General features: G+C 39.4%; 1 protein-coding gene across 5 annotated transcripts in view; it reads left to right on the forward strand.

The window, feature by feature from the left end:
• Positions 1–259: 259 nt before the first annotated feature.
• PTBP1 (polypyrimidine tract binding protein 1) overlaps positions 260–25765 on the forward strand; it is a 32244-nt gene continuing 6738 nt past the window's right edge. For 2 of the 5 annotated variants that reach the window (XM_013942406.2, XM_013942410.2), the window contains exons 1-10: positions 260–362; positions 4800–4830; positions 16917–16992; positions 18002–18174; positions 19228–19374; positions 20773–20943; positions 21751–21861; positions 22237–22411; positions 23025–23114; positions 24419–24567. In XM_013942406.2, the coding sequence (XP_013797860.1) occupies positions 355–362; positions 4800–4830; positions 16917–16992; positions 18002–18174; positions 19228–19374; positions 20773–20943; positions 21751–21861; positions 22237–22411; positions 23025–23114; positions 24419–24567 (1131 nt within the window). In that variant the 5' untranslated portion in view covers positions 260–354. The remainder of the gene's footprint in view (positions 363–4799; positions 4831–16916; positions 16993–18001; positions 18175–19227; positions 19375–20772; positions 20944–21750; positions 21862–22236; positions 22412–23024; positions 23115–24418; positions 24568–25765) is intronic. The other 3 variants (XM_013942408.2, XM_013942411.2, XM_013942409.2) reach the window with 3 other exon arrangements.

The raw sequence follows: 25765 nt of genomic DNA on the forward strand, positions 1-25765 counted from the left end.
TCAAGATGGTGGCTCAGTGTGGCATTTCGGCATCCTTCCCGCTCTCAAGATGGCTCCTCCCAACCGTGTCCCGGCGCCTACCCAATCAGATCGCACGCCGACGCCTTGCACCGCCCCTCATCTCGCATACAGCCAATAGGCTTCGCGAGAGGCGGGAGGGCGCCAACCTTCGGAGGCGGGCCATCCCCTCCCCTGCAATCAAGATGACATCTTCGACAGCCAATAGGACGTTGGCGCGGGTGAGGCGGGCCGGGGGGCGCCGCCATTTTGTGAGTCTATAACACGGAGCGGTTGGGTTCGTTCCTGCTATTCCGGCGCCTCCACTCCGTTCCCGACGGGTCTCCTCCGTGTGCAATGGACGGGTGAGTCTCCGCCGGCCCGGGGCCCCGCGCAGGCCAGGCGGTGCTCGGGGCTGGGGAAGGGAGTTCCCGGACCCGCTCCCGAGCTAGGGGGAAGCGGCGGAGGCGCGGGACCCGCGCCGGGGGCTGGGGCGTTACCGGCGGGGGGAGGGCGCCGAGGGAGCGGCCGGGCCGCCGCGTGTGAGGCGAGGCGGGCGGGGACGACACGCGGTTACCTGCGGTGCGGGGAGGGGGCTCCCGGCGCGGCCCCGCTCTCCGTGTGAGGAAGGGCGCGGGGCGGGGGGGAGGGGGCAGAGGCCCGCGGGGCCCCGGGGCGGGGGTGGCCCCTGTTCCGCGGCCGCCGCCCCGACGCTGAGGCGCGGTGCCTCGTGCTTCCCCCCCCCCCCCCCCCCCGGGGGGCAGCGCGCGCTCCGGCGGGCCCTTCCCCCCCTCCCCTCCGTTCCCGCGGCGCCGCGCTCCGCCGCCCGCCGCTGCCAGGGCGCGCCCGGCGGGGCGGGGGCGGGCTGCGGGCGCCGCGTGGGTGCGCGCCGGCCGCCTCTACCGGGGGAGGGGGGGGGGGCGGGGGGGCCGCGCTGGCCGGGCGCGGGCGGCGGCGGCGCCGAGCGCACCTGGCGGCTGCGGGCGCTCCCCGGGCGGGCGGCGGAGTCGCTCCCGGGCCTCGCTCCTATTGTCTGGGCCTTGCGCGGGCGGCGGGGGGGCCTTTCTGGTTTTTATTTTGCGAGCGGGTTTTTGGCCAGCCCGAGGTTCGCGTCGGTCCGCGTGGGGCTGTGAAGCTTCCCGGCGGGCTCGGGGGGTTTGCTGATAAACAAGCGGCCGTTGCAGCGTTACCTGAGACCCTTGAGGAGCAAGAGTAGAGCAGACCTATTTTCTTGCTTCCTTGTTTTTTATTGCTCAGTTTTAAACTCCTTCAAGATAGAACTTGCCTCCGTGATTGTTTGGCTCGTGCAGGGGCGCATTTTGTTTTTTTTTTAGTTTTTTTGCTTTGTTTTGTGTTTTTCTTTTTTTAAGAGCACAGTTCTCTTATGTTGGACAGTATTGCTTTCTCTTTAATCACCACCTCATCCGGTGTCTGGGTTCATAAGCGTTTACTTTAAAGCTGCTTTATAAAGGCAACACTATCAGAAATGAGGTCTCCATGTTTCTCTAGTCTTGTATGGTATATTTTGCAGTGATCTAATTTCTATGTGTGTTTTTTTAAGAATGCAGTAATCGTAGTTAAAAGAAAGTACTGTTAAAAGCCTCCCAATAAAATGTATTTTCCCAGAACCTTAAGTATGGGAAGCCAGATTAGTGCCTCCTGTCTTCTTGCCTCAGAATATTAGTCTGGTGCCAATTAAGCATAGTCACATGTCAGGTTTTTAACTCATTGAAAAGTGCGCTTTCAGTGCTGTTTTCATCTTAAAAATAACACACTCGGTTTTTTAAACAGCTTGTTTAGTAGATCAGATCTTTTACAAGTAAAGTAGCTTACAGTCCCGAATGCAGTTCAGTTTGCTGTGCTGCTTTTAAGAAGTTGCTCAACTTGAGTGCAGATAAAAAAAAACTTCACTATGTGAAGCCATCCATTTTAATGTGAAAAATCAGTTTGTGATCAGCTGCGTGTTCAGTGTAGTTCCTAGGAAAGCTAACTTGCTGTGCACATAAACTAGTTCTTACTTTATTGTAGAAATTTGAGTATAACACATGAGTCTTGAAATTTTAATTATTCATTACCTCTTAAAGATCTTGGTACATGATATGTTTACCCTGTGGAAGCTGTGCTTGTGCTGAAACTTTAAAAGCTGCTTCTGAAAATGCTTTTACGTTTTCTATCTAGTTGGCAGTGCGTGACCTCTCTGGCTATGGGCTCTTCCATCTACTTCTCAAACCTAAAATGATACTTAGTTACAGTTTTCCAAAATTCTCTTTTGAATAAGTTCTTTGTTAAAACGGGCAAGGGGTTCATATAGAAAGACTGCTTTGGAAAATGGCCTAAAGGCATTACTGTTTGTTTTTTTTTTTTCTTCCCCTCTCCTTTAGTGCATTGGAAACATCCCATTCCACATAAATAGTAATTTTGTGAAATGCTTTATTACCTGTTCTTTATTGCCTGGAAATTAGCAAAGTATGAATTCCATATTTGAGGTTGATATAGGACAAGAGAATGCAGCTTAAGAAATAATAGCTTATAGAGCGGAGATGTGAACTGAAAGTGTACTGCATAAAAATACCTTAAATATTACTGGTGCTTGCTTCATGTTGTGCTCATTATCAAATAGGTTACAGTAGTATTCCAGGAGTCAATTTTTGGCAAATAAAAAAGCTCTTCCTGTTGGATAATTTTAAATACTATCCCCTGTTAAGGCTACTTTATGTAAAACATTTCCTGTGTATGAGGCCCACAAGAGGAACAGGAAGTAAGAGAAATTGCTTAGGGGTAAGTTCGAGGGTTTTAGAAACTGGAGAGAGCCCTCATTCTTTTTATGCTTTGTTGAAAAGATTTAAGGTTATGAAAATCACTGGGCAAAAATGTATGTATTTTAATTGAAGAAATATGTTCTTATAGAATATTTAGTGGTGTTAATAAAATGATTATGATTCTTTAAATTGATTGTGTGCAGATGGGTTTAATTAGTTCATTACTGCTGGCCCTCGAAGTGTAGCAAAGCCCATCTGTCTTCATTGGTGACCAGACACCAGGGGATTTTAAAACCCTGCATTCTCATACAGCATGTTTAAGCAGCTCACTGGAGAAAAAAACCACCATCGTGTAGCTTCCTGGCAGCAACCATTGGATTAGACTGTAACTCCAGCTGTAAATTGCTGGGTTATGATGACATGGCAGGTTGGTTTTTGAGGAGGAAGTATGAGAAGCTGAGCTGGCTTATACTAGTGCTATGGCTTATTTGTGAAGCTGGTGAAACATGAATGATTTAGTAATAAGATTGAGCAATATTTAATTCCCTGAAAAATCATGAAGTGTTGTAGGAGGGTAGGGAAAGAAGGACTAAATTAAATATTTTGGCATTAAATCACTTGAATTGTAGAACTGTTCTTGAATCTTTCAGATTTCATATTGCTGTTTAAAAATGACTGCCATGCCTTCTATCTGTCTGCCATGTTTCCTTAAAGTTACTGTAGATCTGTTGGCATGCCACATTTGGATCCTTTACCCTGAGGTTATGGACTGTGATGTCAGCTATTGGAAAGATAGGAGTCAAAACATGCAGCGCAATATGTATGTCAAGTCTATAAACCTATCATTTTAGCTCTCCATTTTTTACCTTGCTGCTTTACCATGATTTGGAGCTTCTAAAAAATACCTTCAGTGCAAGGGTATAATTGAAATTCTTTGTCTGTCTTGAGTACTTTACAAAAAAAAGATTAATATGTAGGTAATGTAATACTCTGGAAGGTTACCAAGCTACAGTATTCCAGGTTGGTAGGCCGGTCATTCTGATTTCATCAATGAAAGAAGTTGCTCTAGTAGATGTGTCTTGTGATATCATGTTTGCTGCTGGCAGGGGCTAACAAGCTATTTGAGGTAGAGCGAAAAGCTTTTTATTAGATGCATGTACTAGAATAACTTAACACTACTTTTCATGTTGGTCAGTTAATTGGGAAGTCTCAGTTTAACAGGTTTAAACATATGTGCTAGATTTAATAATGTGGGTTTTTTTCTTCATGTCTGTTAGAAAAGTATAGTGTTTGTTTTCCTAGGTAGAAGTGAATCAGTGGAGGAGTGTTCTGTACAGGCATACCACAGTCTGGGAGTTGCCTGGACCTCTTCATTGCTCTCCTAATTGCCCTTTGTTGGACGGGCATTGGACTAACTCCAGTGATGTTAGCATAGTTGAAGGGCTGCTGTAAGTCTGGCCCAGGCTACTTGCATTCGGTTGAGGTGACAGTCCAAGCTCCATTTGATCTTTGCTGCTTATCTGTGGTACCAGTGGAATTACAGCGTTAGTCTTCGCTATTAAATTGATATTTTCTCTAGAGATAGCCCCTTTACATCCTAGCAAAGGTTATTTTAACTCCTTTAAATATAGGTGTTTTAAGAATTGTAGAAGCAAATGCTGGTGATGGAGTTGACTCTTTGACACTTTGCCCTTGACTAGGGCAAAGGTTCTGTTCTAATCACTTTGCATTCCTGTGAAGAATGCTAGGCTTTGTTAACTGTGTGGGTTTTTTGGTTCTCCCCCCCCCTTCCTGCGGTACACTGGCAAAAAGAGCAAGCTCCACTATAGGAAGTGGAAAAGGGCTGCAGTTTTCTAGCACTGCTGGGTCTTGGGTCTCCACCATCACCATCTAATAATTTTTCTTTGTATAAACTGTCCTTGGCTCACTTGCAAAGACAACTGTGCACTTTGACTTGCTTTTTTTCTTACTACTGTAAACTATGCTGGATATTTGTGGCAAACCTATCTAACTTTTTAATCCTTTTCTTTCTTTTTTCTACAGCATTGTCCAAGATATAACAGTTGGTACAAAGGTAGGCACTTCTCACTTTTTCTCTCTTTTTACACTGCTCAGCATCTGACTTAGTTTTAGCCTCACCAAATGTAGATCTTCAGCTTTAAAGGGTTATTTCTGGTACCACATAAATTGATTTTAACTAGAAGGTAACTTAGTTTCATGTGCATTTAAAACTTTTATTATGGCTCAGCACTTAGCTCTTGGCATTTGGACATTGATTATCGACTGTTAGAGAAGAACTTTATTGCGTTTAGGAACAGCCCTTCCCCTACAAAAATATCAAGCCATGCTTGTTATTTGTATACCAGACAATGCTTCTCAGTGGAGAAATGTTGGTCTTTTCTTTTTTGGGAACTCTTTTAATGTGAATACCTATTCCAGTTATATGTCAAAAATTCTTGTACCATGAAAAATCAAGAGTGTTTAGTTGTTGATTTTTATCTCTTGCAAGTACAGTAAATATGACCTTTACCCTTCTAGTCTCGGGTTTTGAAAGTGCAGACCTAGCCCTGAAACTCAAAGTGCTGACAGGAGCCTCCTTATCTATGGTGCATGGTAATAGGCTGTTGTGTTCACAGGATAAAAGCTCATTCCTGTGAAATGCTAAACTGGAATGTGCAGTATAGACTGGCACTCCTTCATGTATTAGAAGTTTATTATTTTACCTAGTGAACATTGCTGCTAATGTTCTGGAATTGGGATTACAGTAAGTTCAGCCCTGTAAGTTCTTTTCATTAGGTAGTATGTGTGAATGTGAGCCCTCAAAGTAGTAATCTGGCAACTTTTTTCATGGCCTGAATTCTATGTTAGCTTCTTCGTTATTAACACAGAAATGAAGTAGAGTTGCATGTGGAAACTTGAATAGAGGCTGGTGAGTTGATGCAATGTGTGATAGGGCTAATTCTTTAAGTAGAGTTGAGCTTGTGTAGTATGAGCTCTGTTAAATCTGCATAAGTGAATTAAAAGCATTAGAGAAGTTGCTCCTAGACAGCAAATAGTTTTTAATATTGAAGGAACAAAATTAGATGTGACTCCTGTAGGCATAGGCGTGTTTGTTAGTGCTTTGGGGTTTCTGAGAAGCATTAAACAAATGGAGGGGATCTGTTTGACAACTGTAGGGGATGGGTTATTCTAGTGTTTCCTAGTATCAGTGTCTGAGATTTCAATTAAAATCTTAGTGACATGGTAGTGTCTGGTTTTGGTTGAGACCACCATCTGCAAGAGGGAGATCAGTTTGTCATCAAAGAGGAAAAGCTTGAGTTTTGACAGTCAGGTTGGTTAATAGTTAATCAAGCCATGATAATTGTTGGACTAAGCCATCACTTGACCACTGTAGGACAGTTTCATACGACATCTTCCAGTAAGCAGATTAATCTAGATAAAAGTCCCCTCAGTCAGTTATAACAATGTGTAATCTTAAGTTGCTGCAGTTTTAAGAAGTTCTTTTACATAACTAAAGAACTTGACCAGGAAGCCTCTGAAACTCTAATAGTCTTTTCTGAATCTTGGAAAGCTTCAGGATGTGATATTGCATGCCTCATCACTCCCATCTGTAGGGTGATTTCAGTCACCTAGAAGAGTGTAGTCAAGGTGTCTAAAATGGGGACTGGGAGAAATCCTGTAGCACGGGACAGAATTGTAATTCCTCTTACCCTAGTTGTACAGTAGGGTGGAGAGTGGTGAAAGAGGTATGTGCATCAAAAATGAGGATTCTTGTCAAGAAAGACAGGCAGGTTTTGAGGAAGCTGAATCAAAATTTAAAGAGTGACAGAAGCAAAAAAGAAAGTTGAATCATCTCAAAGGTAAGTTTTAAAAATATTTTCAAAATAGCTGTGTATCTGATTGTGTTTAAGATATTGAATATGCCAGTGTAGTTCATCGAATACAGGTTGTGTTCTTTAATGTTTTGCTATAAGATGTTATGCATGTCATGGATTTTGCTTTAAGTAAGCTTGAATCCTATTTATAGGATTCACAGTTAGTAACAAAGTAAAGAATTCATGCCTGTATCCTGTACATGCTTGTGTACAGCTGGTTGGCCTATATCCTGCTCTTCCTGTACTACTGAAGATCATCTGATTGCAAGATTCTTGCATGGGGGGGGGCATGCAGGCTTTCTTCATTGCTTTAAAAAGATGTGTAATCAAACCATGTATGCATTACTTGTTAAAAATGCTTCTCTTGGTACAGAGTGTGAAACCTCATTGGCTACAGCTCTTCTAAAATTCTGTTGTTGCTCTTGCTTGTTGTCTCCCTTTTCTTTGGGTTTTTCCAATAAATAGTTTGAAGAGACTGCAGAAGAAAGTTTGTGTAATGTCACAGAAACATTTCAGTGATCACCCTGCTGAAGTAATTTCAATGATAGAGCTCTCTTCCTTCCAGCATCATTTGTCTCATCCCTCAGGCATCGCTGAAATCACTTCAAGGATTAACTGTTTTTTCTCCCCCTCTATTCAGAGGCAGATGTTCTTTATAATTGCCTAATAATTTAAAATAATGTAGTGGAACTACAGTTTTGTGGTCTGTTGAATTTATAAAACTAATGGAAAGAGGATTCAGCTGGGGATGGAACTACCTTGCTAGTGTCCGTTCCAAAAGCTGTGCTCACAAGAGCTTGCTGACTGAGCTCCTAAATGAAAGGCATGCAGAGTTGAATTGGAAGACTGTCTTTAATCTGAAGTGTAAATTTATTCATATCATGTATGTACAAAGAAGGCAGAAACAGTACTCCATCCAATTTATTAAGGTATTAGAGGATTACAGTCCCAAAAAGCTGTCAGCTGTCTCGATGTACTTTGTTAAGCAGCATTTTAATAAGAGAATAATGGAAACCTTTTTAACTGTTTTGTTAGTATAAATGGAATGTCCCAAAACCAGGGAAATCTCGGACAAGCAAGAAAAGTGCCTGTAACTTAAGAAAACATCGTTGAATAAAATGTCAAAAACACTTTACAGTGGTATCTTTAGTTGCCTTCCTCAGGTAAAGCTTTCCATATTGCTACAGTCTAACTTTGAAGTTAAAGACTTTGTGAAAGTATGTATCAGTTAATTCTGCTGTTTAAAAGGCAGGATACTGGCACTTTCTTGAAGCATTTTCTCCCATCCGTAGTTTACCTATTACAGGTACTCACACGTGATTTCATTCTTTGTTTTTAGATCTTTGCTATATTTATGTTCTGTAACTTAACCATTAAGAATAAGTCTTCAAACTCCCCAAATATTCTCATGGTTTAGTTCTAAAGCACTTTAATGTCCGGTAGTCTTGTTTTTATCAGGCTGGTAATCCAAGTAGCCATTTCAGGGCTTTGCATTTAACCTGGTCCTCAGGCTCTTCAGTTTAAAGTGTATGAGTTTGCCTAGGAAACACATTACAATTCTGTTATAGGGCTCTTGATGCCTAGTCTTCTGGAATGTCCTGCAGATTAGAAACACATGATTTAAGACTTCTTTTTTCCTGTAATTTCGTTACTATCTGAAAAGGAAGGAAGTTCAGCCTTAAGATGGAGGCACTGTATTTGGACTTCTAAGGTAGCAGGTCTGTCCCCTGCAGTTACTACTTTTAAGTACTTTGATCAAGTTCACTCTCTCAGTATCTCCTTTCCTTTTCTCTAATTTGCTTAAGTATCATTTTATTTCTTTAGGCTGTAACGGTCTTTGAGCAGGACTGACTTATTAGAAAGTGTATGAGCTGTAAAAGTATTCTTTAACTATAAGTACTGTTGCATTTTATAGATAAAAATTGCTGGAAAAAGGTTGTGTTCAATAATCCTGTAGTGTTTTGATTAAGCTGAGCTGTTTGAAGGATGCATTTACAGAAAATCATTGTGCTTCTGAGGCATTTGAGAAGTTAATTTTTAAAACAAGGTTTGCTAGAGTGTGATACAGGCTGACTGTGTAGAAGTGATTTGTGGTCAAGCCAGGATCTTTGCCATGGGAACAGTAATTATGGCTTCAGGCAGTAGGCCAAGAATGTTGTGAGGAAATTCCAGTCCCCTCCTATGGCTTTAGCTAGAGGCTGCAACAAGCTGGCTCTTGTGGTCTTTCTGTAACAGGCATGATCACACATGTAAGCCACATGTACTCAACAAGATACGGATGCTAGAACCTATTGGCAAGCATTGTGTCAGATTTGGCAAATAGCTCTGTCTAATCTGTTAGATTTAAGTGGCACACAATCAGCTTTTATACACCTGTGTCTTCAATTTATAGATAACTGCCTTTTGCAGGGGCAAGTGGTAAACCTTCCAGTAGATTATGAAAACTGTTTACTTAATTCAGTTTAACAGAAGTTGAAGCACAGGTACTAAGCAAGATTGCTACCACAGGTTTATCAGCTATTAGACCTGTGTAAAAAGGTTTCTCTGCATCATATCTTAAACATTTTTTTTTAATGTGGCAGTTAGCTCAAATTGCTTGCACTCAGAAAGGAAATGAGCTATGGCTTCTGTTGCTGATGAAAATGAAATTGAGTGAGACTTGCCAGAAAATGATCAGCTGATAGAATATTTTCTTAACCCATTTTTATGTATTTGAACCTCAGGCCTACCTTGCCTGTCAACTGTGGTGATTTAAAAAATGGCAAGGCATTTCACAGGCATGGATTTTACTTAATCCTTTTAATATTGCCACTCACAAATGTAGAGATTGACTCCCTTTGTGGTCTCCAAGTCAGTGACATCTATTTCAAGTATTTGTTGTCAGACTAGAAAATGTAGATGTGCTGGTGCCCCATTTGTCATCTGCTCAAACTAGCAAGAAGAGGCATCGTTTAACTTCAGCTTTTATATGGGTCTGGTGTAGCTGTGCGGTGTGTGGGTATTTTTTTTCTCCCTTTCAAGCTTTGTATTAAGACTCTTGTAGAGTTCTGTGCTTATTTCAGCATCTGTGTTTTAGTAATTCTGAGGTAATGATTGCTTGGTGTTTGCCAAAGCCAGTTCTGATTATTATGCAATCACAATTTAGATTGAATTAGTGTGGAGTTCCTTCTGAACTTGCAAGTTCAGTTTGCCACTTTATAGGTTTGTCACAAAATATTCTTTCAAGGCTTCTTTTTCCTGAATTATTAGGGCAATATTTCTTTCTGATAGTATTTGTACAAAGTTTTACTAAAAACCTATCTGCTCCAGCCTAATGACTTCAAAAACTCAAGGTTTGCTAATAGTTAAGTTGCAACTTGGGAGCAGTATCTCATAAGGCTTGGGTGTGTGCTACCCTACAGAGCAAGAATGACTGCATTACTTCAGTACTTAGAGTTTAGGAATTTGGGGCCATTTAAAATGGCCACACCTTTTATTTGCTCAAAGGGCAGGTTTGTTTCACAGGGTGTCTCCATAGTAGCTGAGACTGAGAATGAAAGTTAGGGAGGGGCTGATTAGATGAGTGGGTTGAGGATCTGGCTTTGCTCTAAAGCTTGTGTATGCTTAAGTTCATAATGCACTCTTAATGCAAAATCTCGCATCCAGGTTATGTGAGCAACTGCTTATATGTAATAGCTAAGTCTCCAGTGTCTTTCAGGAACTCAGAAGTCTTGTCTGAAACTACAGAAATAGTGCCAGCTATTGCTGCAATATGTACAGTAGGAAAATAATTTTGTAAAGTGTTAAATTCTTTGCAACACTGACCGACTAGCCTAGTTCCAGAGATGCTGAAAATGTGTGAGTACCTGGTATTCCGATGTGCATCTTAGTGGGAAGCTTGGCACACTGGCTCTTCTATGAAGGTATTAAACTAAACTTTGTCCAGACAAGAGTGAGGCTATAACAATTTAGACGATCACTAAATTGTAGGTGATAGGTGTTTGCTAGCCCCAGCTGAACAAAGCATAATATAAAATATATATATGCTCTAGGCCTGCCAGATATGCAAATATTTCCACTACAGATTGACTATATCCATGCAGTGTGCTGACTACTGAGTTGGATTTAATTTGATAAATGATGTAGGGGTTTCTGCATTTGAATTAGTACATAAAGTTCAACCATAAGCAATAGTGTACTAAATTGATTTTTTTTTTGCAACTTTCATTTTTGGGTCTGATTGGATGATCAATTTAATGTCTCACAAACAGGGGGCACGGAGGGATGGATGACGCACACTGAGGTTATAACTGCTACTTACAGATCAGTGGGATGACCAATATAATGTACATACTACTATCACAGTGCACTATTAAAATTCAGCTCGGAGCCTGCAGTCTTTAGACTATTGAAGTTATTTTAAGTTAATGCTAACTTTTTAACTTTATTGGGATTAAAAGAGTATGAAGTTCTGTCCAGTGTTCTTCAGATGCATTTTCACAAGAAAATTGACTAACATGTTCTGTTTGTGACCCAAATTAGATTTTTTTTAATCACTGTGGTACCTTTAAATGGCTAAAGAGTATTTGAGGCAGGAGGGTAAAGAGAAGCATGTGGGGGAAAAATCAGTGAAGCTTGCTGAAAATAAGTCTTCTGTGGAAGACAAGGAAAATTGGCATCATTCTTCCTAGTAGTTTAAATTTAGTTCCACTCTTAGCTCTTGAATCTCTCAGCAAAAAGTGCTGGCATGTAATATGATGAGTGTGAATGATGATGTCATCAGACTGGATTTCTTATTAGTTTCTTTGCAAAGTTATTTGAGTTGTGAACTGTAGTCTCAGAGTATGCATTCTTTAATTCCTCTGGGATTGAACTCATACAGAGTTCTTGGAAGTGTGCTTGAGACACTCAATGCTTCCTGTATTCCCCCCAATTTTTTTACCTCTTATCAGAGCAAAGGGTTCCTGTGAGCTTCTCTTCATGTTGGTGTGTAATTGTGTGTGTAAAATATTATGGTGCACGTATGTAGGGAAAGTGGAGTAGTAGAATGGTACTTGCATGCTCAGTGTGGGCAAAGGCACAAGACTCCTTTAGAAGAAGGAGGGATGACTCTATCTGTAGTCTGTTAAAAATTGGTAGAGCAGTCTAAGGCATTTCATAGCCAAAGTCAGATGACTGCTGCTCTGTGCTCAGGGAGTCGGGAAGTAGTTTTTCTTGTAGGTTTTAGGCTTGGTTAGCCAGTGGCTTGCTGACCCTTTCTAATAGTTTTCCATATTCCCTGTCTTTTTGATGTTGCTTTAATTTTGCTTTCAGCCCTTGACATTTGCACAATGTTCTGAAAGTACTGGTCAAAGACTATGAAGTAACATACACATTTAAATCTTTATATATGGTCCTTAAATGTTTGTAGACACTTACATGGAAGTCTCATGTTCTGTATCAAAGCTCTATTGCTACTCAGTTTTTTCAATTACTTGTTACCATGTAGAGTATTACCTATTTCTCTTAAAATTCGTGTTTTTGCGGTCATTTAGTCTGCATTGGTTTCTAGCCTTTTGCACAGACAGAATGCGATTGATTTATTGTAATCCTTTTTAAATGAGTCAGTGGATCTTAAGTAGATGGCAGATTATATAGGGCAACTGAGAATATCTGCAATACTTCTAGATGTGCTGAGACAATCTTTGGGTTTCTTCATTCCAAACTAAGTTTAAGTAAAATTCTGGTAAAAAGAGACAGTTTTGTAGTTTTCATATGAATTGACAACTGCTTTTTTTTAAGCTATGAAAGCTTAGGCTAACTTAATTTTTAAGTTAAAATTTGTTTTTTTAGAACTTCCTTTTTAAACAAGGGGAAGGCTTAGGAAAGTTTGAGCAGGAGTATTCAAGATTATAACTTTGAAAAATGTGAAATTTTAGAATTTCATCTTGTGACTGACTTCCTTTCCCTAATTCAGAAAAGGGAAGTGAAGTGGTGATAGCAAGACTACACAGAGCATGGGTCTGTTAATAAATTAATGCAGCTTGAGTAGTAGACCTTTTGTAGCTGTGAGTGCAGCAGACAAAAGGAAGCTGCTGTCATAGAAATGCTCACCGTCTGTATTTTACCTGTTAATAATTTGCGTGGCTAATCAGTGATTTTTGGAAACAGAGATAGGCTTACCCTGGACGAGAAGAGATTCAGCAACACAACTTTTAAAAAGTGATTTGTTTTCTGTAAACAGAAAGATTAGATTTGTTAGTTAAAATGAGGACTTTTATGTAGAGCCGTATTACTATTAGTATGTTTTTGCTTCTGTTAATCTCTTATTAGAAATACCAGCTGTAAAATAATTAGCTAACCAGAAATGTCAACATAGACTAATGCTTCCTGTGAGCAAGAATGTTAACTTCAGAATGTATGGAACTGCATCCTGAACCAAGCACTACAGTCCTGGGTCTCTTTATAATAGTTGGGGAATTAAAAGATATAAAAATTAATGGTGCAGTAATGACTGGAGAATGCCTTATGGCGTGTGAGTTACAGGGAGCAAATAGAAGAATAGAATTGTTTAGATGTACAATTAAAAAAACCCACACAACAACAACACAGGTAATGTTTCAGAATCGATAGCTTTTTGTTTTGGCTTTTCAAATATAATTCAAAATACCCAATAGATAAGCTGCTGGTGAGGAACTCTTCTTTAAAGTCTAACTTTTTAAAACAAAATCAGGCTCGGTTTGGTTCCTCTGGCTCTGCTGAAATGAAATACTTGGTACAGAGCATTTGACTGTATTATAACATGTTTTTAAAGCTTATTCATAACATGTACAGAAAGAAAACAGTCTGGAAAGGGAACTTGGCGACCACTGCAAGTGTAAAGACAGTCAATTGATATCAGCTCCTGCTGAAGTTCTCCATACTGAATGCAGACTGAGCCCCCTTCTGTTTTCAATTTACCTCAGGTTAGATCATTCCAAAAAAAACCTGTCACTAGAGATTTACAGTTATCTGTGATAGTTCCAACAGAGTAACAATGTGAGAAATGTTGAAGAAAAATGCATTAGTTGATGCAGTTTGATTCTGTTCAAGGAAGCTTACCAGCACGGATACATACTGTGTGATTATGGTAGTATCATGTAACTGATGCAACTCCTTGCTACATTGAGTATGCTCCTTTTTGGCTTGTACTTTAAAAGCCATTGTTTTAAAGAGGGTCCATGTGGGGAGTAATTCTGTTATAACTGTACATTAGAATATATGTAATATCTGTAAATTTCTGTGTGTAGATAAGAGACCTTAGAATAATTGCAGTTTTCCAAATGCTTCAGTCTTCCCTCTTCATTTGCACGTACTTCCAACTGTGAAGCTTACAAATTGACTGCTGCTTCTTTTGATGTCAAACAATCATCCCCCTCTGCCTCCTGGCTCCGGTCACAGCAGGCAGCATAGACTGTCTTGAAGATAAGAGGGGAAGTGGATTTAAAATTGTACTCTTTCATTAAAGAAACATTGACATGTGGAAACTAGCAGCAATAAGCATTCCTTGTTGAAGTGTGTTGCAAGTAAACTTTTAAATATGCAAGAAAATGTTTATTTTAAACGAGTCATTGGGAAAGTTTCATTCAGGAAATTTTAAACTCTTTCCATAATGGTACAAATGTTTGTTTTTCCAGGCTATAGTTTCCTATTCTTGCCTCCATGACAGCCAAACAAGTGGCTTGTTCTTCTAGCATTTCCATGGTGGATCATAAGGGGTAATTGAGTGTACTTGCATAGGCACATTGATTCATATTAGGAATGTCTGAGTTGTGCATACTCAGAAATATACATGTTGTTAATTAAGTTCTTAAAAAGAAAAAAAAGTTCAAGGCCTGCTAGGGAATGATGTAGTCAGTTTCAGAGGCTCTTCAAGGCTCTTTTTTAGGTCAGTAAACATCTGTCTGCATTTGTAGGTTTTTTGTTTGCTCATAGGCTGTTCTTTAAATAGCTGCCAGTTGTAACCTATGCCACAAAATGTAAAGCTGCACTTGTATTTTTTTGCAATAATTTAGGCACATGAGCATTTTCAAACTGATGGATTTTTTTAACCTTGAATTATGCATTAATTTAAGTAATCAGAAAGATGGGATCTCCCAGACTAGCTTGCCTCTCTGTTGTACTTAAAAATCCCAGGGCTAATTAGAACAGGTGTTAAGGCCAATTCCTAATTACTACTTTACTTAAGCTGGAACAAGGAGACATCACTGGGTGACCCACTGCCTTTGTAGAACCTACCCAGTGCTTTGCAGTTGACCAGTAGTAGCACATGAACCATGATTTTGGAACCTGTCCTAATTTCTCATATTCAGTACATCAAAGTCCTTGAGTTTGTCTTTGAAGAGTTAGCAGTGAGTAGTCAAACAAGAAATTCAAGACTGGAAAAAATAAAGCTGTTTATAAGATACCTCTAATTCAGTGTTCTGGGGCTCCTTATGTGACCTACTTTTCCAACCTGTTTACTGATAGAGTAAGCAGAGAGCTTTTGTTGTTGCACAGATACTGTTACTACAATTGCCACTAGATATATAGGACATGGTGAAAGATAGTGTTTCTGGTGGTCACAGTATGAAACAGGGTATGTTTTCATCAGGACAGATGAGATTTAGCTGAGGCAGGGATGAGCTTAGTTCTTTTCTTCCCCCACCCCTTTTAGAGGAAATCTTTTAGTGTAGCACTTCTGTGTATGAATCACTTTGAAAATCACAGGAAAGTGCTTTTTTTTTAATGGATTTGTATTTTCATGTTTGCATACTGCTTACAGTGGGTTTTGAGGTCTTCTGTGTTGCTTGTTTAAAATTAAGTCATACTGATTTTAAACTGTATGTATATGAATATCAGTTGTGCTGAGAAGTAATTTGTAGTCTTATTTGCTTTTGTCTTAGTAATGTTTTTAATACCTCCTGCTCTAAGTTAGACTAGCCTTGGTCAGTTGAGGTAATTTGGGTGACTTTACAGGTTATGTTGTAATGAGTTGAAATACTTACATGGCTCACATTAACCTGTCACATAGATCTGTTTAACTTTATATGCAGGGAATGGAGGAGAGAAGTGCCAGGCTTCCATCTGCAAGTAGATGGAATTGTACCTTAACTACAGCTACTACAGAGCCTAGAATAATTAAATGCATTTCTGTTAATGGATTTGCATTATCGGTTTGTTTGGGTAGTTTTAGAATTTCTCATTGGACTGTGCTTTCCTAAGTTGAAAGGCACTGTACTGCAATAAGAAAAATCAAAGAAACATGATGTTGGGATGCAAACTGTGCTACTTGCAGCATTCTGTTCTGCAAGTAGACCTGTTGACTTCAGTGTAGAACAACTCCTAGTGTAAAATGCAGTAGAGGATGGGATTACAAAGAATTTGTGCCAAGCTGTGATACTTGGATTTCTCTGCTTCAGAATGCTTGTCTGTGTCTGTTAGAACAAAGTCCAAAGACGGATCTAAAGTGTTTACTGAGACTTTAGGGTACTGTCTGGTCCTAGAAATTGTTGCTACTGTTGTGGGGATTATGGCTACAAAACAACAAACCAGTGATATGATTTTTTTGTACTAGAATGTAGATTACTTTATTATATGCAGACCGATTTACTGTTGTAAAATATGAAAAGTAGCTACTTTTCTAGTCACTTGATTTTTTTCTTGCTCTGGCCCTTGGGAGGCTGGGGGAGGGGTGGGGAAGAGTCCCATTTCTTTCAGTTTTCAGTTTCTCCAGGTTGCATCTTTTCCTTGTCAGGTGGAAATACACATCTCTTGTTTTCATAGTAGTTAAGTCATTCACTAACACTTTATCCAGCTTTTGATAACTTGTCTTTAGCTTTAAGAGTTTCTTACTCTTGGTAACCTACAGTAAAATAATCTTCTCTCCTGTTGATGAATGCCTGGTGGCACATCTGCTTTGCAGTTTCTGATAAACTGCAGTATTGTTCTAGCTTAAACTAAAAGGATGATAATCTTATCTGATATCAATAGTCAAATCTATCTTACTAGAAACAGTAGGAGAACATATAGCTGAATAGAGGGGACTTGATTTAGTGCTTTCAGACAATCCCGAGGTTCCTAATGCCTAGCTGAATGGAGATAGTGGATAGTGCTACGCACTTCCTAAATTGGATTTTACTTGTATTTAATTTATATGATGGATGGAGAGGTTGATTGCCCACTGTCAGTATATTTGTACTTCTGTTCAGTTTTTTGCACCTTAATAGCTCAATTGTTCTGCTTTCCAAGTACCTGAACAGAATTTAGCAAAATGCTGTCAATTTACTGTTCTCCTTTTCTTTTCCAGCGGGGATCTGACGAGCTTTTCTCTACTTGTGTTACTAACGGACCCTTTATCATGAGCAGCAACTCTTCTTCTGCAGGTAACATTGTCTATAAGAATAGAAATTGATGATAAGCATTGCAAATACTATGAGGCCCCCCTTTTTCCCCACTTGTTCTTAATTTTAAAATCTATTCGTTTTTAGTGCTTGTTATTATTAGGCCTTTTGTAAGGCTGAGCTGAAAGTAATAAACTTCTGCCCTATAGCATTAAAATGTTAGTGGCCTGAATAAAATTGTTGCGGGACAGTTGCTAAAATGATTTTACAGCAATTGGAACATGCAGTTTGTGCTGTAAACTGGTGCAATTAAAGCACAGTTGAATTCATGTAGGATTATTTTGGCATGTATAGTAGTTTTCTATTACCTCTACATTGTGTAAGACTCCCAAGTAAGTAATCCCATCCAAGACGGAATCCTTGGGTGTTGAGTGTAGACTTTTCTTCTCTGTGCTTGTCTCAGGGCCTTGAATTGTCTTGCTTTGAGCTACCGTTATCCTTTGAGTCCCTTTATGTTCTGCCTAGCTGTGGCCTCCCTGCCAGACTGTATCAGCTAATGTATTTGGTATTGTGCTGTTGACAGTCTTTGCCATGCATGCAGTCCAGTTAATCTAAAATTATGTCTTGGATCATGTATTTGTTGTTTTAACATCACCTACTTTAAGATGTGCTCCTCGAGCTGCTTCATTGCGAAGAGTGCCATTCAAAGTAAAAAGGAATAAAGCAGCAGTCTAGAATTAGTGGCTCAGACCTAAACAAAGTAGAAATGCGGGTGGGTGGGGTTGTGTGTACTGTAAACAAGCTGCAAAATGGCCACTGGAGAGTTGATTCCATTGCTGTGGCATTCAGCTACGTCACTTGGATCACTCATGTAATTTGAAAAATGAGTAAAACCATGTGTCTTCAAACTTTGGTTAAATTAGACAATGGTATTTCTCTGTAATGCAGAGTAATAACTGGATGGGAAGCGCACACTGCATGTCAAATGTGGTAAATATGTGCATGTTCTATCAAACCCACTCTAATAAGCAGTGATTTTTGTTTTCCATAGCTAATGGAAACGACAGCAAAAAATTCAAAGGTGATAGTAGAAGCGCTGGGGTCCCATCTCGAGTAATCCACGTCCGTAAACTCCCCAGTGACGTCACGGAGGCAGAGGTCATTTCTTTGGGCTTACCTTTTGGCAAGGTCACCAATCTTCTAATGTTGAAAGGAAAAAATCAGGTATTGTGTTCAAAATTGAAAGTAATGATTATGTCAAACTTGATGACTTGTCATCAGTAAACCACATGCAAATTGTTTAAACAACTGTCATGCATTAGGAGACAAAAACTTCTGCATGCTGTATTTTACTTTTCCATGATTATCCTGTGAGCTGTAGAAAATGCTATTTTCAGACTGTACAAGGAGTTCAGTTCCTAATTATAGGTTGTCATTTATAATTGGCATTATGCTTGGTTTTAAATTACAGACTAGGTAAATGATTTGGACAACAGTGGTGTGAGTTGGCTTTTTTCACTCAAGCTTGCTTGATAGTTGAGTAACCGCAAGTGTTAACTTTGCAGGTTAAGGATACCTTTACAGATATATCAAAATGAGCTGGGTAAAGTCATGATACTCTTGGGTAATGCAGAAGGTGTGCACTAATTTGGTAACTAAAATTGTCTCTTACAAATTAATGAGTAAAGAAGCAAGCCAACTTTAATTGTCACATAAAATACTACGTCTTTAATATTAATTATGAAAATGTACCTCTCTTAGATGTTGCATGGCATGATTATATGAAAGTACTTAATATAATGACTTGCTACAACCCCTTGCATTTTTGTTTCAAAGTAGAGCAAGACCATAAAGGTATGAAAGAATGAGAGGTTTACAAATTCGCAGAGAATTACGAGAAGTCTCTTAATATGATAAGAGTGATAGCCTGGATTCTTAGATTATTTTGGCATTCTTGCGAACACTTCTGTAGCTGCCTGTTTTCTAAATGTGTGTAGCGTGGCTCTTGGGATGAGACAAACAGGATGTTAATGTCAATCTGGACAGTGAAATTCCTCATCTGTTCTACATATAGCCTGTTCTTAAACAATTCTGTATGCAAAGAAAAACTTGATTGTAAATGCAGTAGTCAAATTGAAATACTGATCCAGTTCAATTAAAAATAAAGTTCCTTCTCAAGTTATCAATCGCACTATGATATTGTCAAGCATTAACACTGTCTCCTAGTGTGAGCTACTTTGATAATATCTGAATGTATTGGATTTGACTTCTGTGCAGGCTTTCATAGAAATGAATACGGAGGAGGCAGCCAACACCATGGTGAACTACTATACCACAGTCACTCCAGTCCTTCGAAGCCAGCCCATCTACATTCAGTTCTCCAACCACAAGGAGCTCAAAACGGACAACTCTCCAAACCAAGCAGTTAGTTTTTGTTCTTTACGTTGTCATGCTGGTGGGAGGGACAGGCATGGTTCTCACGTAGTGCTTTGATTTGTGCTGCTGGTACAGGCATGAAAGGATTTCAAGGGATTTGATTTAACTATGATAGTGCTAAGCAGAGCATGTTGTGTTTTCTGTGAATTTGAATACAAACACTTCTGATCTAGTTTGAGAGCCTAACTTTCAGAATAAAGTGCTCTTGCTTGCATCTTTCCCTTTGCTTATGATTTTTCATGTGCTGCGTGGGAACAGCAGGGAAGAGACAATGATTTCTACCAATGGCTTCTAGCTTAAGGACTCCTGTAATGGTTTTTACTCAAAATCTTAAATTGTTAAATGAGCTACTAGAACTGGCTTGAAATGTCAGGGGAAGAAAATACAATAGCAAATGTGAGATTGTGAGAATCAGTGTATTAGCATTCTTTAATTAGAAACAGTAGCCGAATAGATATCTAAAGACTTGATGAACTTTAGTGCTTTGGAAAATGTTTTGTATCTAATATTTGAAGCTTTATATAAAATGAAGTTCTGGGGCAAAATTCTGTCTTCGGTAGAGTATAATGCGTTGCTAATGAGTATTAGCTTTTGCAGGCAGCACTTGAACACAGCAGTTCTTAATGCTTTGTGCTATCTAGAATTTCTGTGAAAGATAGGCTCTGCATAGAGTAAAAGGTTCCCCTTTTTGGCTCAGCTCGTATTGGTATTCATTCAGAACAAGAACACTGGAAAGAAGTTCAAGTTACTTGTGCCTCCTTATCAGGGATGTCTGCCTAGTATGTTCAGTTTGCCTCCTCTCGCTTTTCAGACTGACATTCATCAGGATCTAATGCTGCGGAGATGAAATGCTACTTGTTGCATATAACAAAACCAGAATCTGATGCACAATGCTGAGCCTATTATAATGGCATATGCATAAGGGGGACTCTTTACAGAATTTTTTCCAAGTCTTTTTTCACTCCTGGATCCCTAGCAGCTATACATTAATCTTTCAGTCTTGTCAGTTAATGTAGTATTCTGGAGACAGTATTTCACCCTTGAAGTGCCCAGCTTTTCCATTTTTCTAAATAATGGAATAATTTTGCTGCATCAGTAGATGCTGAGCAACACTTTAATTCATCCATATATACCATTCATGATTTCTAGCTGTAGTGCAAGTATTTCATATTTTACTTGGTTTGTATTTTTGCATTGCTGTGATGATTTTTGTATTGCCCATGTTTAAAATGTGCTGAAGTCATTGCATCCCCAGTCTTAGGGACAGTTAATTGCTAGCCCTTTTGAGTTCTGCTTTTTAGTAGTTTGCAGACGGGAATCTCAAGAGTTTCAATATGTATTTCTGCAAGCAGGAGTGTCAGTCTAACAGGATGTTTGGTTCTGCAGCGTGCCCAAGCAGCTCTGCAAGCGGTGAATTCTGTTCAGTCCGGAAACCTAGCGCTGTCAGCCTCTGCAGCAGCAGTAGATGCAGGGATGGCAATGGCTGGCCAGAGCCCTGTCCTGAGGATCATTGTTGAGAATCTCTTCTATCCCGTCACTCTAGATGTTCTGCATCAGGTAAAACACGTTACAACAACTTCTTGTAGATCAGCATAGAGGAAAGTGTAGCAACAAATGGTAAATTAGTATATTTGCAATGCAAGTGTTTTAACAGCATGTTCTTATCCATGTAAACCAAATTTTGAGGTGAGCAGCTCTGAACGTAGCCCTCAAATCTCTTTCTGGACCATGATGCCCATGTGACTCTTCTGTTTTTGGTCCCAATCTGTCCGAATTTTAATTTCCAGAGATTTGATTGATGGTGCGTTTTAGTTGGATTGAAATCTAGTTCAGTGCAAAGGACAAATACTGATACTTTCAAGACAACTCTTGAAGCTGTAGCTAGGATTTAGAGGAAGTAGCTGTTAGATATCCTTATGGGAGAGCAGGGGAAAAATACACAAGCCATTTGGGCATTAGCTTGTCTGTCTGTTGGAAAAGTTACTCTTGCTGTCTACTGAGGTTGCTTAACTTCATTTTTGTATTTAAAATGCGAGTTTGACTGCATTTAAGAATCCCTGGAAAGTTCTGAGAAAGTTCCAGTTTATGAAGGTGTATGTGAATCTCCCTGTGTAAGAATTTAGTAAGACAAAACTAAACATTTTTATTAAGGGAGCACTTCAGTAATCATGTTATTTTCTAATCTGATGCCATGCTAGTAAGCTAAACAATGGCCACAGAGTAGTTTAAAACTCTAATTTTTAAGCTGAAAACTAATAGGGTGAAAAGATAAATTTTGTTGTTGGTTGTTCTTCTAATAATGGGGATAAATGAAATTCGCCTACTGGAAATAAGATAACAAGGCACACAAATATTATCTTGCAGATTTTTTCCAAGTTTGGTACAGTCTTGAAAATAATTACGTTCACAAAGAACAACCAATTTCAGGCCCTGCTACAATATGCTGACCCAGTGAGTGCTCAGCATGCCAAACTGGTGAGTAGTATGCTTTCATTGCTAAAAGCAAGTTTCAGAATTTAAATAATTCAGGTATCTATTAATCTAGATCAACTTTAGGAATGAACATTTTGGAATATTTTGTTGTCATATGTTTGTGCAAGCATTGACATAGTGGCAGATTGCATGTGCAAGTGGGAGGGAATTTCACTGCTAGAAGAGCAGTAGGGTTATGTTGAGTAAATACCAAAGGGGATAAAATGAAGTGATGTTAGCATCACACAAATTAAGATGCTGCATGTCTTCAGAGGGACCGGTGTTACCTGGGGTGATGTAACACTTTGCCTCCTCAGAGATTTGTTACCTGATTTAGTATTTGGCACCTTGGATAAAGAATTGTTTATTTCCTTGCAGTCTTTAGATGGACAGAATATCTACAATGCCTGTTGTACACTGCGCATAGATTTCTCAAAGCTCACAAGTCTCAATGTAAAATATAACAATGATAAGAGCAGAGATTATACACGGCCAGACCTACCTTCTGGGGATAACCAGCCCTCTCTTGATCAGACCATGGCAGCTGCTTTTGGTGAGAATTCTTAAAGTGGGAGCAGGACAAATGTAACTGATACTTGTGTCAGTTGGGACAGGGGAAGGGATGTAATCCTTGTATATTTGGTCATATAAAATTTTAGTGTACTGTGTGACTGATTAGAAAAACTTGGGAACCACTGGATGAGACTCGTGTGAAGTACTGGGATGGATGGATGCAGATGCATGCTACTGCTATGAAAGCTGTTCTTGCTTTGGCTGAAGGCTTCTGGATTTTGCTGCTTTCTGCGCTTCTAGTGCCATCTGCTGTTCTGTCTACAATATGGACTCTCAGCGATAATTTGGGGTGTTGTAACCTATAGCTTGAAACTATTGTGGTTAAACAGCTATGGAAGCTACTTAGCTTGTTTAGTCAACAGCCATCTTCTAACAGCTGTTTCAGAACAGCAGACTTGGAGTAGAAATACTTCATTGTCATTTCTTGAAGAAATTCAGTATTGCATTAGTCATTTTTGACTTACTGTTTATAATTGGGGCTTAGCTTCTAACTAAGTGCTTAAATTGAAGGATGGAGACCTCAAGATACTCTAGCTATGTCTAGAGTTGTCTTCCTATGGGTATTTATGTATAATGTGTACATCTCTTCCCAGGTGCCCCAGGAATAATTTCTGCCTCTCCGTATGCAGGAGCTGGCTTTCCTCCTACCTTTGCAATTCCTCAGGCTGCAGGTACTGTATTTCGTAAGTTGGAATTTTATATAGGTTTTCTGATTATTTCTGAAGCTGTCTTGAGGTTTTAGAGCTAAGTGATGTTTTTGTTGGGATTAGTGATGTATATCCTGAGTGCTGGCACTAGGGCATAGAAGGGAATGGTGTTTCAGTACATAAACTCAACTAGGAACACAAAAGTGTAGTTGAGAACCTCTGCCTAGATAAATATTCCTGTGGTAACAGGAAAGTCTGAATAGCAGAAGGGGGAAGACAATAAAAGCACTATTTAAAATATTTATTTGGGGGAGATAATTAAGCTTTTTGTGTTTAGACTTTCCTTCTGTAGTATTAAATTACTAAGTTGCTGAGTTTGGGAACTTGACTTCTGTAAAGGTGGTCAAAAGCTAAGAACCTTCATCTACTTTTTCTAAATATTCTGAATAAAGCTAATATTTAAATATGAGCCTAATCGTACTGTTAAGGTTGCACTGTGAAATTGACAACTTGTATAAAACAAAATATTGCGATGTACAGAAACAACTAAGCTTTTGAAGTTAAATGCTTAGGTTCTGGGAGCTAAAATTCTCCTGTCAGAGTGTTAGCAAAACAAATTTGCTTTGTTTTTCATAGCATACTGAGCTAGGTTCAGTGACTCTTCTGTAACTTGATAGAATTTCCTTGCTTATGACAAGCACAAATTGAACTCTGTCCAACCACTAATGTTTTGTCAATATTTTGTCCTGTTGGGGAAATGCACGGTGCCACTTTGAGAATTAATTTCATTTAACCACTAGCAGATGAAGTTTAAAGCTCTTCCCTTTGGAGGGCTAATACTGTGAGGTGCCAGATGTTACTGAGCATCCTGGAAATGCATATAAGTAAAACTTAAATGTTTCTCTGTTCAAGAAGGAATTAGCTAATGGTAGCATATAATATCTGACTTAAATGCATGGTTAAAGAATGAAGCATTTTTGGCATGCACTAGTTGGAAAAACCTTTTCAAATGCACTGCTTGTGATACCTTTCCTGCACCAACAGAACTGAGGCTTTGTGCTGATTCCGCTTGTAAAACATGCAAAATATTGTAGTTAACAATACTGTGTGGAGAGGCGTCTCTTAAGCACCAGGCACTGCAAGAGCAAATACTATTAGAAATTATAACATTTCCTGCGGCACCAGAATTGGAGGCTCCTGTTGCTATTAGAATAGTTCACTGTGTTTTGAACTGTTACTTGCATGTTAAAGATGGTGTGCTGTTCTCCCTTCTGGTGCAGCAAATACACTAGAGTACATGCTGTTAATTTCTTTACTGGTTAATATTCTTTAATTTCCAGGCTTGTCAGTTCCAAATGTTCATGGAGCACTAGCTCCTTTGGCTATCCCATCAGCAGCAGCTGCAGCGGCTGCAGCAGGACGGATTGCCATTCCCGGCCTCACTGGGGCAGGGAACTCTGTTCTGCTGGTTAGCAATCTGAATCCTGAGGTTAGTGGAGTCCTAATTTTACCTTTTTTTTCCCTCCTTCCTGTTACCTCTGCTTTCACTTTCTGAACACAGATTGTGCTGAAACTCATTGAAAGTGAAATCCTACTGTATCCTAAAGGAAACGGCAAAACCAGAAAAGCAGATGACATGGGCTCTGCCAGTTCTAAACCTCAAAGCAGATCAGTACTCTAGTTGCTGAAGGGAAATGGGAAAGTCTGTCTCTCAAATTAAAAACTTTGCTCTTCTTTGGTTGAAAGCCAAGGGTGCTGCCTGCCTGCTCTTGTCCCATAAAGACTACAAAGCCTGTCCCTTCCTCCCTCTTATTTGGAATCTCCCTGCCACTTCCATGGAATAGTGTCAGTTGGGTCTCAGAAAAGTCATGTCCATTCTTTTTTTTATTTCCCCCCTGCCTCCCTCTTAGCATGTTCTAGTTTTTAATACATTAATTCAGAACTACAGAGAGAGTTCATTCTGACCTTTACTCTTTCTGTTTAGTGTCTGGACCCCTGCCAGCTTGACTTTGTTGTACCTGTGCAGTATTTCCTCTGCCATGTGCTTGCACATTTATTTTTTTCCTTTCCAAGATTCCTGGAAGTTTTTCCTTAGTTAAACCCTTAACTCAGTTCACATTTTCAATTCTATTTAACTTATCTCAATGAGTTGAAATATTTGGGCTTCTTAAAATGAAGCAACTAAAATTGAACAAAAAATCTTTAATGAAAGACTCCATCATGAGAGAATTTGATAAAGAGTATCTTGGATTTTTTAAGTCAGCTTTTGTCTCTTTGTCAGATTGAAAGTGTAGAATCTTCTAATGTGTGCAATAGAGTATGATGAGACTCTGATGGAAAACAATACTTTAACTGGTGGGACTGCACACACAACTTAATACTACTTTGTAAAGCTATAAAACTTACCAGTGATGTCAGAGTAACCACAAAACCTCTTTTGCATCAAAGGGGAAGTCTGGATGTGATGAAGAATAATCAAAAATATTTAACTCTTGATGAGATTAACCAATTAAATCAATATTTCAGACTTCTTTTTATCTATCATTACTGTTTTCTTCAGGGCATGAAATAATGGCATGGACTGTGATACAAGCTTTGGTTTGGATGAGTTGTTCTTTCTACCTAGGAACTCTTGTTGTGCTGTTCCAGGAGCTGTCATCTTTGGCTTGGTCCCAATGACTTGCTGT

Source organism: Apteryx mantelli, chromosome 30 (genome assembly GCF_036417845.1).
Source record: "Apteryx mantelli isolate bAptMan1 chromosome 30, bAptMan1.hap1, whole genome shotgun sequence".
Classification (NCBI taxonomy): domain Eukaryota; kingdom Metazoa; phylum Chordata; class Aves; order Apterygiformes; family Apterygidae; genus Apteryx; species Apteryx mantelli.